Here is a 20,761-nt window from a genome sequence, read left to right on the forward strand (position 1 = left end):
GTGACGACAAGCCGGCATGAACAGCACCAAGACCCAGAAACTGAAGCAGCAGAGTTACCGTCATTAATTGCATTATTTACACCTGCGCGTGTCCTACTGTACAAATGACATGTGTGGATTAAAACAACAAAAAAATGTATTTGGTTGTTAGCAGCCAAGTTAGTGCAATATTTTCTTTGTTTGAAATGTTATGTCCACAATCCTGAACTGACTGAGAATTATTTATGCTTCCCTTTTGAAGGATATACATCCGGTATTGAAACAGTTTTATAGTTCTGCATTTTATTTGGCTTTGATTGGATCCATCACTTGTTAGCAAGATGATGACATTGTGAAAATTGTTACACATCAACATGCCAGTATTGTCATTGTGAGCATGCTGGCATGCTGATGTTGCCATTTATCCATGCATCGCTGTGTTAACATGCCTCACAGAGCAGTTGTGTGTAAGCATAGTCCTGTTTTCTTTCTATTCAATTCCTACAACTAATAGAAATATGTGTTTCTATATCATCACACGCCTGCCAGTGTAATGTGTTGTCATTGGCGTGCTTTCTCACATACAAGAGCATCTGAATCTTGTCGTCTGGGCATTCTGATTGAAAGCAGTGTGTAGAAAATACTGTTGTGTTGACCCCCTTCCACTTGAAAAGAATGAGAAGAGGCTCAAATTACAGTCCAGAGGGAACTTGTCTGAATCCTGTCTGGCTAACACTGAATCAAGTCCAAGGAGGGACAACCTGTCCTTTTCTGTAAAGTTGGGGAATTTTTTTTTTGCTTTTGCAAAAAGGACACCTGTCTTTTTTGCATATTTAAAAGGTTTGGGCGTTTTGGACGTCCAAAAGGCAGAAAAAAAGTGCCTGTTTTCATTTATCTTATTTGAAGTATATAGCTTCCCTATACAGCTTGACTACCTATTTATTCATTTATAATCATGTGTTTTATAATCTCGTAATCCCACTTTTACCTTTAGAATACCTGAGACTTGGTGAATTCAGTGACGAGTAGTGCGCATGCGCGTGTATCATCAGTAGTAAATTATAAGGGCAGCCCGGGGAGCGGAGCTTGGTTCAGTCTACAGTATCTGGACCGGACCGAGGCGGGCAGGAAGCTCACTTGCAAGGCGGAGGAGATGGGGGACAAAGAGAAAAAGAAGAAGGATAAAAAGTCCTCCAAGAGCGACAGAGTCACTCTGAAAAAAGAAATTGGACTTTTGAGCGCTTGCGCTATTATCATCGGTGAGTGTGTGTCAGTTTTTGTCTTAAATGTTCGTGGAGAACAGATCGATACGGTGAATTCGGCTCTAAGGAGAAACGTGCGGAATAACTACCGTGACGTGACCGGTGTGCAGCCGTTGCTTTGGTGTGAAAGTTACAATATGGCACACAATAGGGTACGGTCACAGAGTGGGGTCCGTTGTTCCCGAACTACTGTAAGTACATTGTAGGGAAAGGAATTCGCCCCTAACATTCAGACACGGCGTTGCAGTCTGACTTTGGCACAAACCGCCTAAATACGCACAGGAAGAGTCGCTTTTACGCGCGGATGGCCCGCCTCTGATGTCTCGGTCCACTTGGGTTTTGAGGGGAAACTGTTGCATCAGTCGTGATGATCTCAATATGGACATGCCTACGTGGCCGTACCTCCCCGTGTTGCACTTGAAAGGCATGCAGACAAAGCACATCCTCCATATATATATATATATATATATATATATATATATATATATATATATATATATATATATATATATATATATATATATATATATATATATATATATACACATGGTTCTGTGGAACAGTTGAGCATGACACTGCCTGGGGGTTGTGGGTTCCACGGCCACGATAGAGGGTCGCTAGGGTAAAGCAAGGCATCAGTGTTGTTCCTTGGAATCATCCTTGTATCACCCGCTCGTAGCCTTGTGCAAATGCGCTCGTGCTTCAGCACAGCACATTTGCATTAGAAAAACTGCCTCTATAGAGAGTGTAGTTCTGTATTAAAAACGGTTTCCTAAATTCTGATAGAGGCTGCAGAATAGTGATATAGTGTTACAGTTAAACGGCCCCACCTGCAGCAGTAAACTCAACAGGTTATATGCAGTATGTGCTGTGATCATGTGACAGTAATACAGAGGGTTCCCAAACACCAACTAATAATCAGAGCCCAGCCACTACATTTATGGAGGCATGGGGAGGACGCGGCAATTGACTTAATGGCATGACATGAATGTTGTCATGAGGTCATGGAGTTATTTTTGTGCGAGACATTCTGTTCTTTTTATTAATTTATTAGAGATGAGTACACTCTCACTCACTTTTGTTGTATTGTACACTACAGATTGATATCTTGCATGTTTTAGAGTATGGAGGCTGTACATTCTAGCTGGTCACTCAAAAATATATATCTATAGGGTTCACTTATTGTCAGATTAATATATGAAACAAGAGCATGCAGGACGAAAGGACCGGACTGAATGATTGTGACACGTCTGTACAGAATTCAGACGGCTGGATGAATGGGAGAGTGAAGCTACATGTCGAGGAGGATAATGAGGAATGTGCCAGGGGAAACTTACAGTACTGCCATGACTTCCATAACTCCGTCTGTATGGCTGCTCTCCAAATGATAAGGTCCTCCTCCACGAGTAGGCGGCCCACTCCAAGTTAAAGGGATGACCAAGATGACTGAAAGTTGAAGGCAGACGTTGAATTAATCCAAGCCCGTTGGCCGGTGAATTCCACAGTATTTTTTTCTTTTCTTTCTACAATGTGTATTACTACCCATGCCTGCTCACAGATCCTCAGGTTTGATATGTGGAGATAAATATGAAAATAGAAAGGTATTTTGTTGTGCAGCCTGACACAAACCTCAGAAAGTCATAAATAGAGAACAACTGATAACAAAACAGACTGATATCTCGGAGAAAGGAGGAATAAATAGCAATGTGACATTCAAAAAGCTTGACAAAGGAAGTGTCCAGTGTAGCACTTTCAGTGTAGTGTTATCATTTTAATAGCTTATCTTCATAAACAAGGTCACATCTATTGTGCTTTGATAGAGGCTGATTCAGTGCCAGTTAAGGCTTATTCTTGACCCTGCCGTGTTTTTTTCTTCATTTGGCAAGTAGTCGCTGTACAAATCCTTTGCTTAACGTTCAAAGTACACTCAAATGGCTGACTATGCTTTAGAGAAGTTATTCCCAAAGCCTGTTTAATTATTATTTTATATATATATATCTTCCATAGTTTCCAACACTTTTGAGCCACATGACAGAGCCTGGATGTTCATTTATTCATATTACTGTAGCTAACATTGAATCTAATATGACAGGCTTGTGTAATATCTGTTAGTTTTTTTTACTGATGAGAGAAAAACAAGCTGCTAACTCCGCCTTATTGGTGGTCTCTCTCTGGGTCCACATAGTGACTGGGACCCCCCCAGACCTCCAAGACCTTTACCCGGACTTGGTGGTCTCTCTCTGGGTCCAGCTATATGACTGGACCCCCCATGAGACCCAGACCCTTACCCGGACTTGGTGGACCATGTCTGGGTAGGTCTGAGTCCATGAGACCCCCCTGCACAACGTTTAGCTTATGAGACAGTTTAAAAAGAGTGACATGTGACCTGTGAACTCTGCCTAAAGGCATTTATTTGAAATAAAAAGTATTAAACATGTGAATATGTTTCAACTACACGTGCATTTATACGTATATTCCTTCGAAATGGGTGGTTTTCCTCTTTATGATAATAAAAGGTGATGCAGAAATAGCAGTAAAAATGTTCAGGAACGTACATAGTCGCTGTCATTTGAAGACGACCCATATAGGGAATCGGGTCGACAGAGAAGAAGTTTGGGAAACACTGCAGTACTTCAGTGAGCTTCGATGGTTACGGACTTGGTCTACTTTAACGTTGCTATAGTGTGAAATGAGTGCTCAAATCATTCAGGTTGATACTAACCAGTTGCCAAGTCTTTTCTGTGGCACAGATGGAGTGAGCCCTGCGTGCAGCTATTACACACATACAACTTGAGTCATGCTACTACCCACCAGATCCAGCCTACTCACATATTGACCACCCTGCTTTAGTAAGTGGGACTAGCTGCTACCTCTCTGTGTGCAACTATACCGCTGCTGCTTACGTTTAGGGGCAGGACCAAATGTATCAAATTACTCACCTTTCACTAGTCCCACCTCCACTCCAGAATGCACCTCATCCTGTTTTTGCCTCAGGAGATTGTCTATTATTGTCACTTCCACTCCCTGTGTGTGTAAACACTGATTGGACATGTCCATGGAGGAAACAAACTGCACTTGTATTTTTCCCTATGCGAGTTATGGGTAAGAGCGTGGTCGTGTGTTTCTTTACTCGTGGTCACAATTTTAATCAAAATGGTGATTGATCTGAGCAGTAAATTTGAGACGATTTCCCAGCTACAGTGGAGGGAGGCTGAGAAGGTCAGTAGGACTGTGATTCATGCTCTCAGCCGCGATGCCAAACTTTATGACATAACAAACACAACGTAGGCGTTATGCAACTGCTCTGCATCTCACCACGGCCTCCACAATCAAATGTGACAGTGATAAATGCACTGTTCGGACCTCCTCTCTCCCTCTGCATCATTAGGGAGCATTCAGTGCTGCTCCAGCGGGGGAAGCTGCGATGGCGTGCCTCACTGGGTTCTAAACAGCGAAAAATGTTTACAGTGGACAGAGTCATATTTTTTTCTTTTCTTCGAAGAGCACTTTTGTCCCCTGAAGTTCTCCAAAGAGGAGAAAAACATGGACGCAAACCATGTTTTGTTTGGACAGCTGCTGTTTGGTTACTTTTCTGTTAGTTTTTCTTTTGTCTTTTTCTTTTTGTAGGGGTGATGACATATGAGTGCCAGGCTGGATTTGAACTCATGACATGGTTACTTATTAGTATGAGCCTTGGCCAACTGAGCCTCTGTTTATCTCTGTTTGGGGGGACAGCTGAGCCAGGAGCCTCAATGAGCCATGAGTCCACTACAACCAGTTAATCCAACCCATGTTGGATTAACTGGTTCATCAGACTATGGTGGTGCTTTTACATGCCTTTACTATACTATGTATTACAGTATTACTATTAACTATAGCCCTTTTCCATTTAGGTTTGCAAAGGCCCTGGTATTGTGCACGCTGGCTCACTGGAATGACCATGACACACTAAATAGAATGGGACTATAATTCATTGTTCACTATGTTTTATCAATTATACAAATCACCAGGCAGCTAATTAAGGCTCCAGTGTTTTTTCCACCTAAATTGGCGGCTTTTTAATACATTTAGCAAGAACAAATGAGTGACTTGTGATAATTTCTTCTACTATTACCATTTCTAGTGTGATTGACATAGACGAAATAGTTCAGCAGCTGAACTTCAGTAAACTCTGCAACTACACGCAATGACCGATTTCTGATGATCATCAAAAGATTCATTTCAGCTTGGTACGGTGCAACTAGGCTGAAACTTTTAGTAAAGTAAAGTAAAGACTTACGTTAAATGTAAAATTATCACAACAAAAATTTATAGTTACTCTATTTGGGGTTTTGTACAATTATACTGTAACAATCTGAAAAGGGTCTGCCCTGCTATTTCATTTTTTTGAACTATGAGAAAGTCAAAACTCTGTGTTTTCTCTCTATTATTTATTTATTTTGATTGTTTACATTCAGTTTTTCAATTCAGTGTAACGGCCCGATAACCCAACGACCCAAAAGCACGACTCAGGAAGACAGAGGTAAAGAATATAATTCCTTTACTCAACAGGTAACTACAGGTAACACACAGGGAATGCTGGAGAGCTAGGTTCAAAAACACAAGACAATCTGGCAGGGGACAAGTGCAAGTGAGGGGACCTAAGTAGTGAAGAATAATGAGGGAATGTGCTACAGGTGAGACGGGGATGGGCCAGTTGCAAGGAATGAGGGCTGACGAGGAGGGAGTGACTGATGAAGGGTGCGTGAAGCAGGATCTGAAATGACAGGACAGTTAGTACACAGACAGGCAGACAGGATGAAAATAACTAATAGAGAAAAGTGTGGCGCTGAACCGTGACATTCAGTTTATTTTATAGAGCCCAAAATCACAAATTACTAATTTGCCCTGGAGGGCTTTACAATCCCTCTGAATATTCAATACAGCAATATCACAGGTAACGCTGCTGTGTGGTTCCGCATCTGACAACAATGACACAAATCAACTGCCAGCAGAAAAACTGAACTTCTACCTTCTCTACCCTTCAACCGATCGAAAAGGTCAATGGAGGAAAACTATTCAATAAATGGCCAAATTGCCTTGTGCACTCTCCCTGGCAGCCTAAATGAAATATAAAAAATAAACAACACCAACTTTATGCATTATAGTAGCACAATGAGGACTGGGAGACACATGTGACCCTTGACTCTGTTAACACCAGATAAAAAAAAAGTTTCACAGATTCTTCCAGTCCACCACAAGACAGACATAATGTTAATGACAGGTGTTCTTTTGAGATTGCAAGTCATAATGTTGAAACAATTTATTTAAATTGTGGGGATGGGGATTTTTTCTTTGTCCAAGCCGTTTTTCTTTACAGCCTTTGCATTTATTGGTGCCTTAAACATTTTTATTTAATAGATTGACGTTACCGCAGAGGCCCAGGTTTCAACTCCAACCTGCGGCCCTTTGCGACATGTCATCCCCTCTCTCTCACCCTTGCCTTTCGACCACTATCACTATCCCATCAAAGCTGAAAGTAGAAATAGAAAAAGAAAAGAAAAGAAAAAAGATCAAAACATATTGCCTTGTGTGTAATAAAAAATTTTCTGCAGAAGTTTATGCTCTCTGACTACTTTCTAGTTACATATTAGTATTATTCATAGGGAAGTGAAAATAACCCTCTTAATCTTTGTTTTTCTCCAAAGGTAACATTATTGGCTCTGGGATATTCATCTCACCTAAAGGCGTGTTGGAGCATGCAGGCTCCGTGGGACTGTCGCTCATCGTCTGGGTTTGTGGAGGGGGGATCTGTGCTCTCGGGTCCATGTGCTACGCTGAACTTGGTGTCACCATCCCAAAATCTGGAGGAGACTATTCATATGTGACAGAAATCTTTGGCGGGCTAGTGGGGTAAGTACTGTGGTTCTGTCCAGTTATACTTTGTTTATCTGCTCCAGGAGGATCATGCGATTGGTCACATGTATTAGTGCTTCCGTGAGCGAGTGTGCACCTCTGTGTCTGTCCACAGCTAATCTCATATTCTACAGCAGAAAACATAATATTTTGGGTGGCCAGTTTTGGCAGCAGCATGCTCAGGACCTCTCGTTGTTGCGGTGACTGCTATTGACAGCCTAGTGACTCCTTACTCACCAGTCTAAACCGGTAGGGGCCGCTTGTGGTAACAACAGCTGGGTCCATCCCTGACCCCCTCAACCACAGTGGAGGGCTAACAGTTTGCAGTGTGTTTGGCTAACAGCTAACGGAACTACAAGTTCACACACTGCGGTACCTAGCCATACCTCAGCCAATGCTAAGCGGTCAGATAACTTGGATAATTTCATTTTGATTTTGGTAAGATTGTATGAAATGTCTTGTACGAAGACTTTGAGGCAATTGCTTGCATAGGGTCGCCGCTTGTTTTTGAGTTTGAATGAAGTTTGTTTTACGACGCATAACAGCCCATTGGTGTTTAGACAATCGTGGGTTGTATTCATCCAATCACACAATACTGCACTGGTCGTTGCAGACACACCTGGCAAAATGCTGTATGCTCCTTAGAGCAAATTTCTAGTTAATACTCTGCCTCAACTGCAACTGCAGGTCAACATCTTTGACAAGTTTCATGTCAAGAGGGTTAGATTGCAGCAATTGTACTCACTTGGTAGGGATTATACTTAGCAGTCTGTACACAAGAGGCCTGCTTGCCTGGGACAAATCAGCCCTGGAGGTCTTGTGACTTTCATTTGATCATGTGACATGTCAGCTGATCACAGAGCAGCACTGTAAGACTGAGGTCAAACGTGCACTGTGAATGCCTGTGGACGCACTAGTTTAGTCCTGTATGGCTCATTCATTTGCACGTGCACAAAAGTTCAAAGAAAATAAAAGAACAAGAAATAATTTTATAAAAGTATTAAAGTCGCAGTAAGATGAGCCATACTGTATTCTGGTTTCAGCAACAATCTGCCATGTAGTGTTTTTTTCTCCTCATGTATGCATATATGAAAAATTTCCGTATGGAAATCTGAAACCGCACAGCCCTACCCCACAGTGTTACTCTCACACACGAAATCCTGTGTATTTTGTCTCTTCATCCCGTAGCTTCCTGTTGTTATGGAGTGCCGTCCTCATCATGTATCCAACCACACTAGCTGTCATCGCGCTCACCTTCTCCAATTACGTCTTGCAGCCGGCCTTCCAGGACTGCCTTCCACCGTACATCGCCACCAGACTCCTCGCCACCATCTGTATCTGTGAGTCACAAACATAAAAAACACCCTGAAAGTCCTGATGTGTCGTAGTTATGATGCATGAATTCTTCAGTTTAGTCTATTTTTGGTTATTTGCCATGAAGTTTCCAAACTGTACATCCCAGAGATCATCTGCCGATCAGTGCAGGTCTTTCGCCTCACTCACTATAAACCATATGCAACAATTACACGTTCAATTCTTTAGAACACACTTACGTTTCATATTAATAAGCCTTGCACATCTTTATATTTGTGAACTGTGTCATTGCAATAGAACCTTGAAGCTGGGAATGTCTGACCTTAAGGAATGCAACATTAAAACAGAAAATGTACTAAGCTTTCATTAAGTGGGTGAAGTAAGATCGCTATTGTGTAACATCTGTGACAGGGAGAGGCACAAGGACAAGGTCAGAGATTTTTAACACACTGATCTAAACAAAGATTACTGAGGCTCTAATGATTTTGAGCATTGAATGATGGTAAAAGTGCTGGAGAAACAAATGAGAGAAAGAGCAAAGCAGAACAGGTCCCTGTTCAGACAAATTGTTTAGACAAGTCGTCCATCCAGCAGGATAAACTGAGCACCCAGAGTCCAACGTGTTGGGAGTGAGCGGCTAACTGGCAGGTAGAAGCTCTATAAATGTAAAGCGAGGGAAAAACCACAAAACTTCAAAGGCTAAAACAATCTTAAACCAAATCCAGCTACTTTCATCTCATGCCTTGAAGATATTATGATACTGTGATAGCTCACAGTGTACTGACGGCTGTCATTTGATGATCCCCTCTGAAACGCTGTGATCTATTTCCAGCCTTTATACTCACTAGTTCCTTGAAATATATTTCAGCGGCGAAAGCAGGCTGCGCATGTATCTGGTAGACAGGCCAGCCAGTTTGGTCTTGTCTGAACTGGAGCGTGTGCATGTGCCTGAGGTTAGCATTTACAGAGCACGCTGGTTGACCGCCACTATTTTTGGCGACAGAATGTTACAACCGCTGCCTAGTTAGGCCAGGGGCCCACTTTGTGTGGGGTGTTGTTCTCCTCAGAGTGGGACACGTTTGTGTGTGTGTGTGTCTGTATCAGTGTCAGACTATATAATGGTGCCAGCCTTTGTGGATGCCGCTAATGAGAGGGTGTGTCTACGCTATTGTGCATTGTGTCCCTGTGGCTACCGTGACGCTCCTGTCACAGAGCACCATGGAAACAGGAAATGGGCAGGACACCTTGCACATCGATGATGGGGATTCCCATTGGCCAGCTGACATTCCGGTTGGATGTTTGATGTTCCTATTGGCTGCTTGGTACCGCCTCCGTCCTCCTCTCTGTACCGCAGCATCACACTTCAGTCCTTCAGTGAGATTGGATCTGTGATCAGCAGCTATATCAGCTTTGATCAGTGTGAGTCAAACTTTATCAGCGGGGAAAATGTCCAAAAAATGTCCGCTTCGACATAACTGATGGAGATTCAGATTTTGGATGATAGAAAAAGTGAAGGTGTACAGTAATTTTTTTCAGTATAGCTCCATCATCTTCAAACACCAACATGTCACTCCTCTAAAAACTGGTGGTGTAAATAAACTTTTAGTTAGTTATCACCACCTACAGCCTTTATTGAGAAAAGAAGATTCAATTCAATTCAGTTTATTTTGTATAGCCCAGAATCACAAATTACAAATTTGCCTCGGAGGGCTTTACAATCTGTACACATACGACATCCCTATCCCAGGACTGCACATCCCTCTCCCCGGATGGACAGAAACAACAGATGTCATGTGTACAGAAAGAACAACGTAACAGAGTTACAGCACATTCAATGAATATGACAGAAGTTATTCATATGAGTAGTAGGCATGGACCACGATCCAGATAACCGCGATCCATGTCAGCAGAAGGAGATAGAGAGGGGCATCAGCAGGGCCGCCATGGCAGGAGGTAGGGCCCAGGAGGCAGAAGGGAGGAGGGAGGGGGAAGGCCGAGGACGCAGGAGGCAGGGCCCAGGAGGCAGTGCCCAGGAGGCAGTGGCCAGGAGGCAGGACCGGCTCCAGACACAGCCACTATGCATGGAATTTTGAGAGGCGAGAAAGCAGAAAGACTCCGGGGAAGAAGTAGAGTTAGTAATGTGCATTGAAGTGACCTGAATTCATCCTGAAGGAGAGAGAGAAGAACTCAGTGTATCCTAAGATGTCCCAAAGCAGTGTAAGCCTATAGCAGAACTTCTGAAAATTGGAGGGAAAATCTCTCTGACGTCAAATGACGAGGGAATCACAGGACGGAGTTGCCTGACTCTCCCTCTGAACACATGTGTACAGAGTGCCTATATAGAGTGCCTATAGAGTGGGCAATACAAAACAAATAAACTAAAACAGTTAAAGGACGAGTCCTAATCAAAGATTCTTTTCACCCTCTGGCATACACACATACCACATAGAGTGAGTCACTCGTGAATGCACTTAAACCAAACATAAATTGAACCCCAGAAGCAAAAACCTGTCTGGTCGCTCACAACTTGCCAAAAAGGGAGGGGGGATTACATGTTGTTCTGCAATGCTGAGTCTTATTGAGGCCCCTGTCATGGCCACTGAACTTTTCTTTGAGACAGGTCCAGTTGTGGGTTGGTAGTGTTCTTCTAATAATAGGAGTACTATACAGCCCACAGCAGCACAGTCATGCGATCAGTACTCCCATTTCAGGAGATTTACCCTGTAACGGTACTTTATTCTGTCAAACATGGATCGCTTCAACTAGATATAAAATCACCAATCTGCATGAAGTACCAGTAATAAACAATAGAATGCCATTCATTTATGTAACTTCATACCCAACAATCACTCAGAATGTGATAAATGTTTTTCTTTTGAAAGCATTAGGGATACACAGCCTGATTCTCACGTAGTCTTACTTGAGGAGAAACAGGACTGTTGTCCATTCCAGTGCGGCAGGGAGCCATTTTAGTCACTACTTGTGTGCCACATCAGTGGGGTGGTGCAGCAGTGGTAGGGAAGGAGGAGTAGTCGTATTGTTGTGTAGCGGTTTAATCTTGCCCACTAGGTTTGATGGATGACTTTGACATATTCCACAAAACAACACGAAGAAATGAAGCCATTATTCTACTGAAAATTCAAACTTCCATTTTATTTAGCATAAGAATTCTTGTTCTGTGAAGTCGCAGGGGCGTTTGACCACAAATGTTTATCAGTTCAATATTGAGTGAAAGTGGACGTTTGAGCCAAAATGTAAAGAAGTTCCCTCGAGGCGTTCTCGAGATATCGCGTTCACAAGAATGGGTCGTATGATGTCGAATGAGGTCACAGTAACCTTGACCTTTGACCCCCACATTCTAATCGATTCATCCTTGAGTTCAGGTGGTAGTTTGCACCAAAGTTGAAGAAATTCCCTCAAGGTGTTCCTAACAAATGACAAATAGATCAAATAAAATGTGTAGACATAATGCGCTTCGACCTTCGATGTATCCACAACTGAACGGCCTCTGACTATTTTCAGCCCTCCATACAGTCAGAACGATACAACTATAGGCACAGCGACCAGTGCACAGTTCACATGCAAAGGTTAAAAATAGACATCATGCTTAAGTTACTTTTTAATGTGGTTGAGTGACTTCACTGTAATGTTTGCAGTAGACTTCCACAGCTTCCCTGGCCATGCTGGACTTGTTATATTGGAGTTAATCCGTCCAAGTTTGTATTTGTTTATCATCTTCAAGATGATTTGCATCTTCAAGATAGCTTCATGGAAATGTAAGTGATTTAGGTGATAGCATACATGTTAAACTCATGTGCGGGCCCATCTATCTGTAACATCTGTAACTAGCCTTATTGGCTAGGTCTCTGTGAAGTCGACCTCTGTGTAATCTCAGCTTCTCCTTGCTTTGTAGACACAGCCGGGCAGTCCACACAAGCCTTTAGTGCACGTTTGTGTGTACGAGTGTGCCCCCCCCCACTCTCATCTCGTTTACAGATGATAACTCCATCCCGACCCACCGCGTCGCCGCAACACCCGCCCCTTTTCAAGGGAAAAGATTGGCCAGGCGCCGTGCTTGCCGAGGTACCGGTAACCGGCTTTGTTCGGGTCCTACGCCATGACCAGTCGTCTATCCTGACCCATCAAAATGCTCCCAATCCCGTATCTCGCACCGTTAAGTCTGAATGGGAATTAAATAAAGACAAATTAACAGTGATGGCTGGGTACAGCCTTCCTTTTATTTGCCCTTACACTTCATCACTGACTGTACGGTGTCAGTTGTCAGCATGTCGTTGACCCAGACTCAATCCTGTCGATTTACTGGTGTCAGTTACCTTGTGGTGGACAGACAGGACTGTGGGGTTATTGCCACTTCAGTGACTCCTGTGACCAGTTCCTGGACCACGAGAAGGAGTTCCTGAGGTCAAGGCCCCCTGAAAAATCTTTCACGAAGTTGGGTTTTAGAATTCATTAAGAGTAAAAGCAGTAATTAGTTTAGTATTCCAGTGCTGAGGCAGCCTTCAATGGGAGCTGTGATGGCAGGACACAGATTTACCTGCGTTGTTGCATTCAAAGCCTGCTGGCACCTCCTTCCTGTCAGGGTTAACATAGAGGGAAGTAGGAGAGGGGGGCTTCACAGGAACACAGGAACGGAAATGCATGCAACACCCCTAGGGTGACTGACTATAAAACACCGCGGTGTTGTAGGGTAGAGAAAGCTCTGCCCGGTGCTACGATACCTCCTGCCAAATATTCACACGTGTGTGTGTGTGTGTGTGTGTGTGCGTGCGTGTGTGTGTGTGCGTGTGTGCGTGTGCGTGCCCGCTCGCTCCAGCGGAAGCAGTTTCTTCAGATTTCTGTGGTGGGAGGGAATCCTTGCCCCGGTGATGGATGACATGGTCGATAACACCCTCCACCCATATATGCACACACACACACACACACACACACACACACACACACACACACACACACACATATGGGCCACTTTAAAATCAGGATCTGGTTTGATACTTTTAAATCCTTAAGGTGGTTGTAGAATTGTTCAGATTGAATGAATGCTAAATTTAGAAAGCCATGTGTTTGGATAATGTTGCACAGCCCGGAAGCGGAAAACAGTCTGGAAGACTGAGCTGACGTGAGAAGAATCCCCTCCACACAGTATTTAATGGTTAATGTGCCGATTTCCTTTGTGTACAATAAAATGATAATCAAAAGACAAATGTATCACAGAATTCTTAAGAAGACAGAGCATTATGAATGTAGTATCTGTCATTGCTTGTTTAACCTTGTCCGTGCTCTACACTTATGTTAAAGCCACAGTATTTCATTTAGACCTCATCCATGTAATAAAGAAATGTCCATTTTATTTCTGTAACGAGCTGCATGTCTGAAAGGGGTGTATAACGTCCCAGCATCATAAAGCATGCAGCATATACACGCAGCATACATGAAGTGAAGCCTGTGAGTCAGTGCAGGCAGTTCCTCTCGGGTCCGTGGCCACGCTCTCACGGCAACACATACCTCACATGCCAAACCCCACCTAGCACAGCACTGAGCTGAGCTGGATGTAATTACTGCTGTGCATATTGAACGTCTACAAAATAGTCTATTCCATGTGAGCTGGCTAACCAAATTACAGTAATAGTACATTGTTTTTCAGACGTAAATGTCACCACCTTAAAGTTGAAAAATAAAATAAAAACTCCACAAAAGTCTCTCTGTTTCTTTCTTACTCTGTTACTCTGTGCTGGGGCCCGATTCACATCTTGCTGTACTGAGTTTACCTCTCACTTAAGCCTAAGGGCTTTTTAAGGGCTACTGGAGAACCACTTGCTCTTGCTTGTATTGGATCACTATAAACACACACACGCACACACACACACGCACACACACATTGTGCAATTAGGAAACGGGATGTAGGAAGTGTTTAATTCCATAGTCTTCTGTCTGTTTTGGCAGGAAAGATGTGTTCTTTCTTTGTGCTGACGAGAGAGGAAAGTTATGTGTTGTGCAAAAAAACGTACAGACCTTAAAGAGTTCAACATAAATATGAAAGAGGCAGCAGAATACATGTAGTCCACCAATCCAGCTGTGCTATTAGTGAAGGTTCTTTATTTAGTGGAGGCAGTACTCATGCAGGACTGTGTGTGTGTGTGTGTGTGTGTGTGTGTGTGTGTGTGTGTGTGTGTGTGTGTGTGTGTGTGTGTGTGCGTCCACAGTATTCCTGACCTGGGTGAACTGCTCCAGTGTGCGCTGGGCGACGAGGATCCAGGATGTTTTCACTGTTGCAAAACTCCTCGCTCTGGTACTCATCATCGTGGTAGGACTCGTCCAGATCTGTCGAGGTAAACACACACATACACACGTTCTGGTGAGATTCACTCCTTTAACATGATTTCTGTGATTTGATCACTGATTGTATTTTAATTATCTCCATTAGCAACATTTTTGAAATAACAAATATTGAAAAGCAAAGAAACAATATGTAAAAGAGCAGAGACTATTACATATACCACCTACATGTTCAGCAACAGAACAGGATAATGACAAAGTTCTGCATTACCATAATGCAGTAGAACTCACTGAGACAGAAGCAAAATATTGAGTTTTATAGTGTTTTGTGTAATTTGGGTGCAGGATGCATTTGAAAACAGTTGAGAGATAAATGTAGATGTCATGTTTAAAAATGATAACTTTGTTGAAAAACCTTTAAACACCTCTACGTGGAACAATGAACCAACTGTATTTTGGTTTGTGTTTGTTTCTAATGAGGTCATTTGGGAGGAAAACACCTGCCAGACTAAATTCTGCCACAGCAGATCGTGTTGACACGGCTGACCCCTGGTGGACATAAATAGACAAAACATGTCAAGGGAAAAAAAAAGTGTTATAGTTATAAGAAATAATATGGTGACCAACAAATAAAAAAAAAGTGTTGCATTGTTTCAGAAAATATTATGGAGTAAGGCTTTATAGGTGATGTCAAATGGGATCTTTTCACAGTTTCGTCCACACGTCCTTTCTTCTCAACTTCTCCAGGTCACTATGACGCCCTCCGGCCCAGTGTGGCCTTTGAGTTCAGTCAGGACCCCTCAGTGGGGCAGATAGCGCTGGCCTTCCTACAGGCCTCCTTCGCCTACAGCGGCTGGAACTTCCTCAACTACGTCACAGAAGAGGTCGTGGAGCCACGCAAGTACGCCACACACACATGCACAGTATAGTGTTAGTCTAAATTGTAACACTTTGCAGTGGAACATGACAATGTCAGTCCCTCAGTTCAGGGCTATACTATATCATTATATTGAATTCAGTCTTGTTAAAGCTCCGTGAAACAACACCAACTTCCGAATTATCGCCATTACATTATCATTATTGTTTATCAGGAACCTGCCCCGTGCCATCTACATTTCCATCCCACTGGTGACTCTCGTCTACACTTTGACCAACATCGCCTACTTCTCCTCCATGACCCCGGAGGAGCTGCTGGCCTCCAACGCTGTGGCAGTGGTGAGTGAATGCATGTGTCATACCGGAGCTCATAGCAGTTTACATACCGTTTGAACAAGCGTCTCAGTTGTCTGCAGACTGGACGTCTGCTGAAGCTGAGAATCGCAGCACGAGGCAGACCTCAACCAACCAATCAGTTAGTCAATAGGATTACAGTTTAGTTTTTTTTCAGTATGTGACTACTTTCTTTTGACTGACTTGAATTACAAGCGATGTCCTTGGATATTAAAATGATAAAGCTATCATTCTTTAAAAAAATCATTATTAAAAAAAAAAAAACTCAAGAGACTACAAAGCCACAGTTTGGTAATGGACTTTACTGTCAGGGACTGAATCACTGAATCACTCAGTCAATTATTCAATTCAAAGTCAATAATTGGACCCATCAGATATTGTGTTGTTCCAGACATTCGGGGAAAAGCTGCTGGGGATGTTTTCCTGGGTGATGCCGATCTCCGTAGCGCTGTCCACCTTCGGAGGAATCAACGGATACCTGTTCACCTCCTCCAGGTAGAACACGCACTCCTTGCTTTGCTGCTCACGGCATGCCGAACCTACATTCATAAATGCCCCTTTATGAATGTACACACACACATAGGCATAACGTGTCTGTCTGTCTGTAGATTGTGTTTCTCGGGAGCCAGAGAGGGTCACTTGCCTCATCTGCTGGCTATGATCCACCTAAAGAACTGCACCCCTATCCCCGCCCTGCTGGTCTGCGTGAGTGCCGCGCTCACAGTGTTGCCTACTTTGTCTCGCTTCACTCACACAAACTGTTTGTTTTTTATTGATATGGAACTAACTTTTTTTTTATTCGTTGAATATGTATTTGACCTTTGACCGTACCTTCACCTCCCACAGTGTATGGCCACCATAGTCATCCTGTGCATCGGAGAGACACACAACCTGATCAACTACGTGTCCTTTATCAACTATTTGTCCTATGGCGTAACCATTGCTGGCCTCCTCTACCTCCGCAAGAAAAAACCCAACCTGGTCCGACCCATCAAGGTACAGAAAGATCACAGACTCGCTGCAGGAACTACATTTGACTTGGGTTATTTCATCACATGGCCTTGCTGAAGAAATAACAGAATGGTATAACTATCATGTCATGGCCAAGAATTGCTCCCCGTTGCTGTGCCTGCGGTGTATAGAGCAAACATGTAAGTCGCTTCGGATAAAAGCGTCAGCTAAATGAAATGTAATGTGATGTAATCATAGCTCTCGGTTTACAAATCAACCCTATCATTTGTAATTTTGAATACATATATATATGTTTTCTTTGCAAAAATCCAAAGCCAAGAGTACAGCTTGACAGCAATATAAGATACATTGTATAGCTACATAGTGAGATAAAAATAAGCCTCTTAGGAATTGTTATTAACAACAAATGGGGTCACATAAACACTCTTCCTATATCTTCCGAATTCGCAGACAATTCAGATACTGTACACACAGGACTGTGCAGCTTGGACCATTTACTGAATTGACTGTTTCTTACTGGAGGAAAAAAAAACCACAATACTGTAACGTCTTGTGAGTTTTACACGGTGCTTTGCTGCGTTGGAAGCAAATACCTCAGGACTTTTCCTTCTAGTTTGTCATTTAAGGTTGGCCATGCACATGTATCGTATTTTGCATAGAGAATACATGCACTGATTTTATTTGTGAAAATATTAAACATATATCCAATTGTCAATAATACTGTGAACATGTTTGTATTAATAGTGTTATCCAAGCTCTATACTTGGATATAGGTTTGTTTCAAATGTAAAAAAAAAAAAACTCTATAGTGGCAAGATATAAAAGTACAAATATATTTTTGTCTTGTGCAGGTAAGCATGTTGATCCCCATCACCTACTTGATATTCTGGGCTGTGCTGCTGGGCTTCAGTCTGTACTCTGAACCGGTGGTTTGTGGCTTGGGAATGGTCATCATGCTGACTGGAGTCCCTGTATACTTTTTGGGTGTTCATTGGAAGGACAAACCCAAATGTGTCTACCGGATAGTCGGTGAGTTGGGCTGTGATATTTGAATATTCATAGATATGTCAGCAGTGAGTCCCTGATAATAACACTCCCCCCGTTGTCCTTTGTGTTGCAGAACGAGTCACATACATTGGCCAGAAGGTGTGTTATGTGGTGTTTCCTCAGGAAGACCTTTCAGAGACTGAACCCCTCACTGCCTCTAAAGCCACTGACTGAGCAATACAGTCAACCAGGAATCCTCTTCTTACATCAACACCTGGTCTTCCTTTTTTTTTCTTTTCGTTACAATGTTTTAACATTGGTCGGCTTGTGGATGGTGAAGAGAAGGTTTCTGTCAATGTTCTTGTACAGGTGCAGCCTGAAAGGGGCCATGATGAAGCTCCAGTATAAAAGAAGTGGAGACACACTTTGACGCACATTGGACAGTTGCATTTTAAACCCTAAAGCTCCAAAATATGTTTTTACTTGCTGGTTGATGCTGTTCCTCGTCAGTATACCGAGAGACCTTTATCTCATCTTCTCCCTTCTACTCACTCAAAGAAGTCTGTCCTCTTCTGCTTCACTGCCAATTGTTGCTTCTTTTATGACTTTAACTAAAGCCCTTGAGCTAATGTGCCTTATGAAACGTATGTGTTGGTATAGTTGACTGGTTTGTGCGGGTATTTGGATTGTGAAATATCTTTTTTAGAGGTACATATGCAAGCAGTTTCTGCACTTAGCAATACTTCTCTATTACTGATGCTACCTTCAGCTCTGTTTCACTAATTATTCACATGATGTTTAATGTTTGTCAACTGTGGATGAATATTTTTTTTGTATCTCTGCCTGGCCACTCTTTTTACTTTACTTTGTTTTCTCCTCTTCTTTATTTTACACTATAATAACTAAATTCTCCTGAGAGCTACTGTGGGTGCCCTCATGTTATTATTAGAGATTACCGATGGCGGATGGCGGGAGGTTTGTGGCCGTCAGCTGGACAAATGGCTCTCGGAAAGGAATAAGTTGCATCGTTACGGCGCGTGTCGACGGGCTGTTCTGCTTTGGAAATGTTCTCATCTTTAGGAAAGCCACTGTGAACTCTCTCAGGGTGCTTGACCCACCAGGATAGTTCTTTCATTTTTAGATTTCTCCCCTGACGTTACGATGCAGCGCTTGCCATTTAACATGGTGTCTGTGGGGAAGTGGGAGCAGTTGCCTGCTCCCACTTCCCCACAGACACATCATCGCTGAAATGACCCCACTGACTTTTTATAGATCAGCTATCTTGCTATGGTACTATTGACATAAGATAGTTGAATTGACCTTGAGGACTTGGCAGTTATCGACTTATTATGCCCCAGCTGAAACACTAATTTGCCCCCAAATTATTATGGTAAGAGTATTGTCCTTGGAGTTGTGGTACCGCTACCCTAACACAATATGCTAATGTATTGGTGTTTACATGCATTTAAGTAACCTCTTATAGCACTTGTCTTTCAGCTGTTTACGTTGTGCATACAACAGAGCACATGAAGGTTTTTTTTTGTTTTTTTTAAACACGATGTGAACCAGCAGGTTGAAACTTGAATAGAACATTCGGCCCTTTTCCAGGCCAGCAGATGCCGGGAATTTTCCCGCTGCATCAAATCCACCAAGAGACTTCAGACAGTAACGTCTGTCTGCCATGTCCAGGCGCTGTTAGCTCAGTTGAGATCTGTAAATACTGTGTAAAGAATAAAATAAACTGTTACAAATGCGCCGGGGGACTCCTTCAAAGATCACATTCCTCAGACATGTTGTTTAACATTTACATACTGTACAATTGTTGGGTGCGCCTCTGTGGTTTGTAAGAATAACAATGTAATTACTTATTAAATTGAGCAACTTCTAAGATGCATCTTTTTTTAAATATATAAAACAAGCAGGTGCTGTGTCCTCAATAGCTTCCCCTGACTTTACATCAAGCGCCGTCATCAGGTAAAAAAAATGGTCGACTATAATATGATGTTGACTGGCTAACAGACTAATATTGTGAATACATAGTGTAAATAAATGGCCTGCCATAAACAGTATTATTGTTATTATGGTGGTGGTCGGTCGGTCGTACCGGCAGTGTTATTTGGTCAAAAAGAAAAAAATGTTGCATCTATTTCATACTGAAATAATTCAGTAAATGATAAAGAGCTTGATGTTTATTAATTGCAGGCACAGGAAAACAATGACTGATCAGCAAAAGGCTGTATATAGGGTTTGGATCAGCAACCCCCACAACATCATGATGGCATTTCTCTTTCAGCACAAAATATACAAATATAGTTATTAAAATAAGAGGAACGCTTTCATACAAACACAGAATACACAATGACTTCAGCCTTTGACCGGGAAGAAGCTAAAAACACAAACAGCAGGGAGAGGGCATGTCATTATCAGACAACCTGGTTCAGTAGTACTTTGCCTGGATCCAGCGTATTTACCTGTGTGTTAACTCATTAAAAAGTACAGTGATTGGGATTATTGGAAAAGGTTCGATATTATATATTATGGTGATTAAAGGCAACAGAGGAAAAAAATATATTTCTAAGATCCAGCAATTTATCACAACTTTAATAAACCGGTTGAAATTTGTTACTACACCAGTCTCTATGATTGGCCGGCTGCAGTCTGAAGCAATGAATGTCGCCTTTTATAGATTACCATTTAAAAAACAGGTAAATACACCGGAGCGATAGAAAAACAAATCGTCCCTCACTCCTCTGCCATAATAATCCCAGAGTTTCCTGACGCAGTAGTGCACTCGAACTCCAGAGCGGTCGGTTGTACCAATCACGTGT

General features: G+C 42.5%; 1 protein-coding gene across 1 annotated transcript; it reads left to right on the plus strand.

Annotated features, from left to right (window-relative positions):
* The first annotated feature begins 1,113 nt into the window (after positions 1–1,113).
* slc7a10a (solute carrier family 7 member 10a) lies at positions 1,114–19,686 on the plus strand. The gene is made up of 11 exons (XM_079216528.1): positions 1,114–1,238; positions 6,929–7,133; positions 8,325–8,476; positions 14,672–14,797; positions 15,492–15,645; positions 15,836–15,959; positions 16,366–16,469; positions 16,583–16,679; positions 16,821–16,970; positions 17,798–17,975; positions 18,067–19,686. Exons 1-11 carry the CDS (start codon positions 1,133–1,135, stop codon positions 18,165–18,167), a joined length of 1,497 nt encoding a protein of 498 aa, XP_079072654.1. The 5' UTR covers positions 1,114–1,132; the 3' UTR covers positions 18,168–19,686.
* Positions 19,687–20,761: the final 1,075 nt, after the last annotated feature.

The sequence above is a fragment of the Taurulus bubalis genome (genome assembly GCF_910589615.1).
Source record: "Taurulus bubalis genome assembly, chromosome: 4".
Taxonomy (NCBI): Eukaryota; Metazoa; Chordata; class Actinopteri; order Perciformes; family Cottidae; genus Taurulus; species Taurulus bubalis.

Coding starts and splice junctions, on each gene's coding strand:
- slc7a10a (XM_079216528.1), top strand. CDS start 1,133: ATGGGGGACAAAGAGAAAAAGAAGAAGGATAAAAAGTCCTCCAAGAGC. Junction 15,646..15,835: donor GAGGTCGTGGAGCCACGCAA/GTACGCCACACA, acceptor ATTGTTTATCAG/GAACCTGCCCCGTGCCATCT. Junction 16,971..17,797: donor ACCTGGTCCGACCCATCAAG/GTACAGAAAGAT, acceptor TGTCTTGTGCAG/GTAAGCATGTTGATCCCCAT.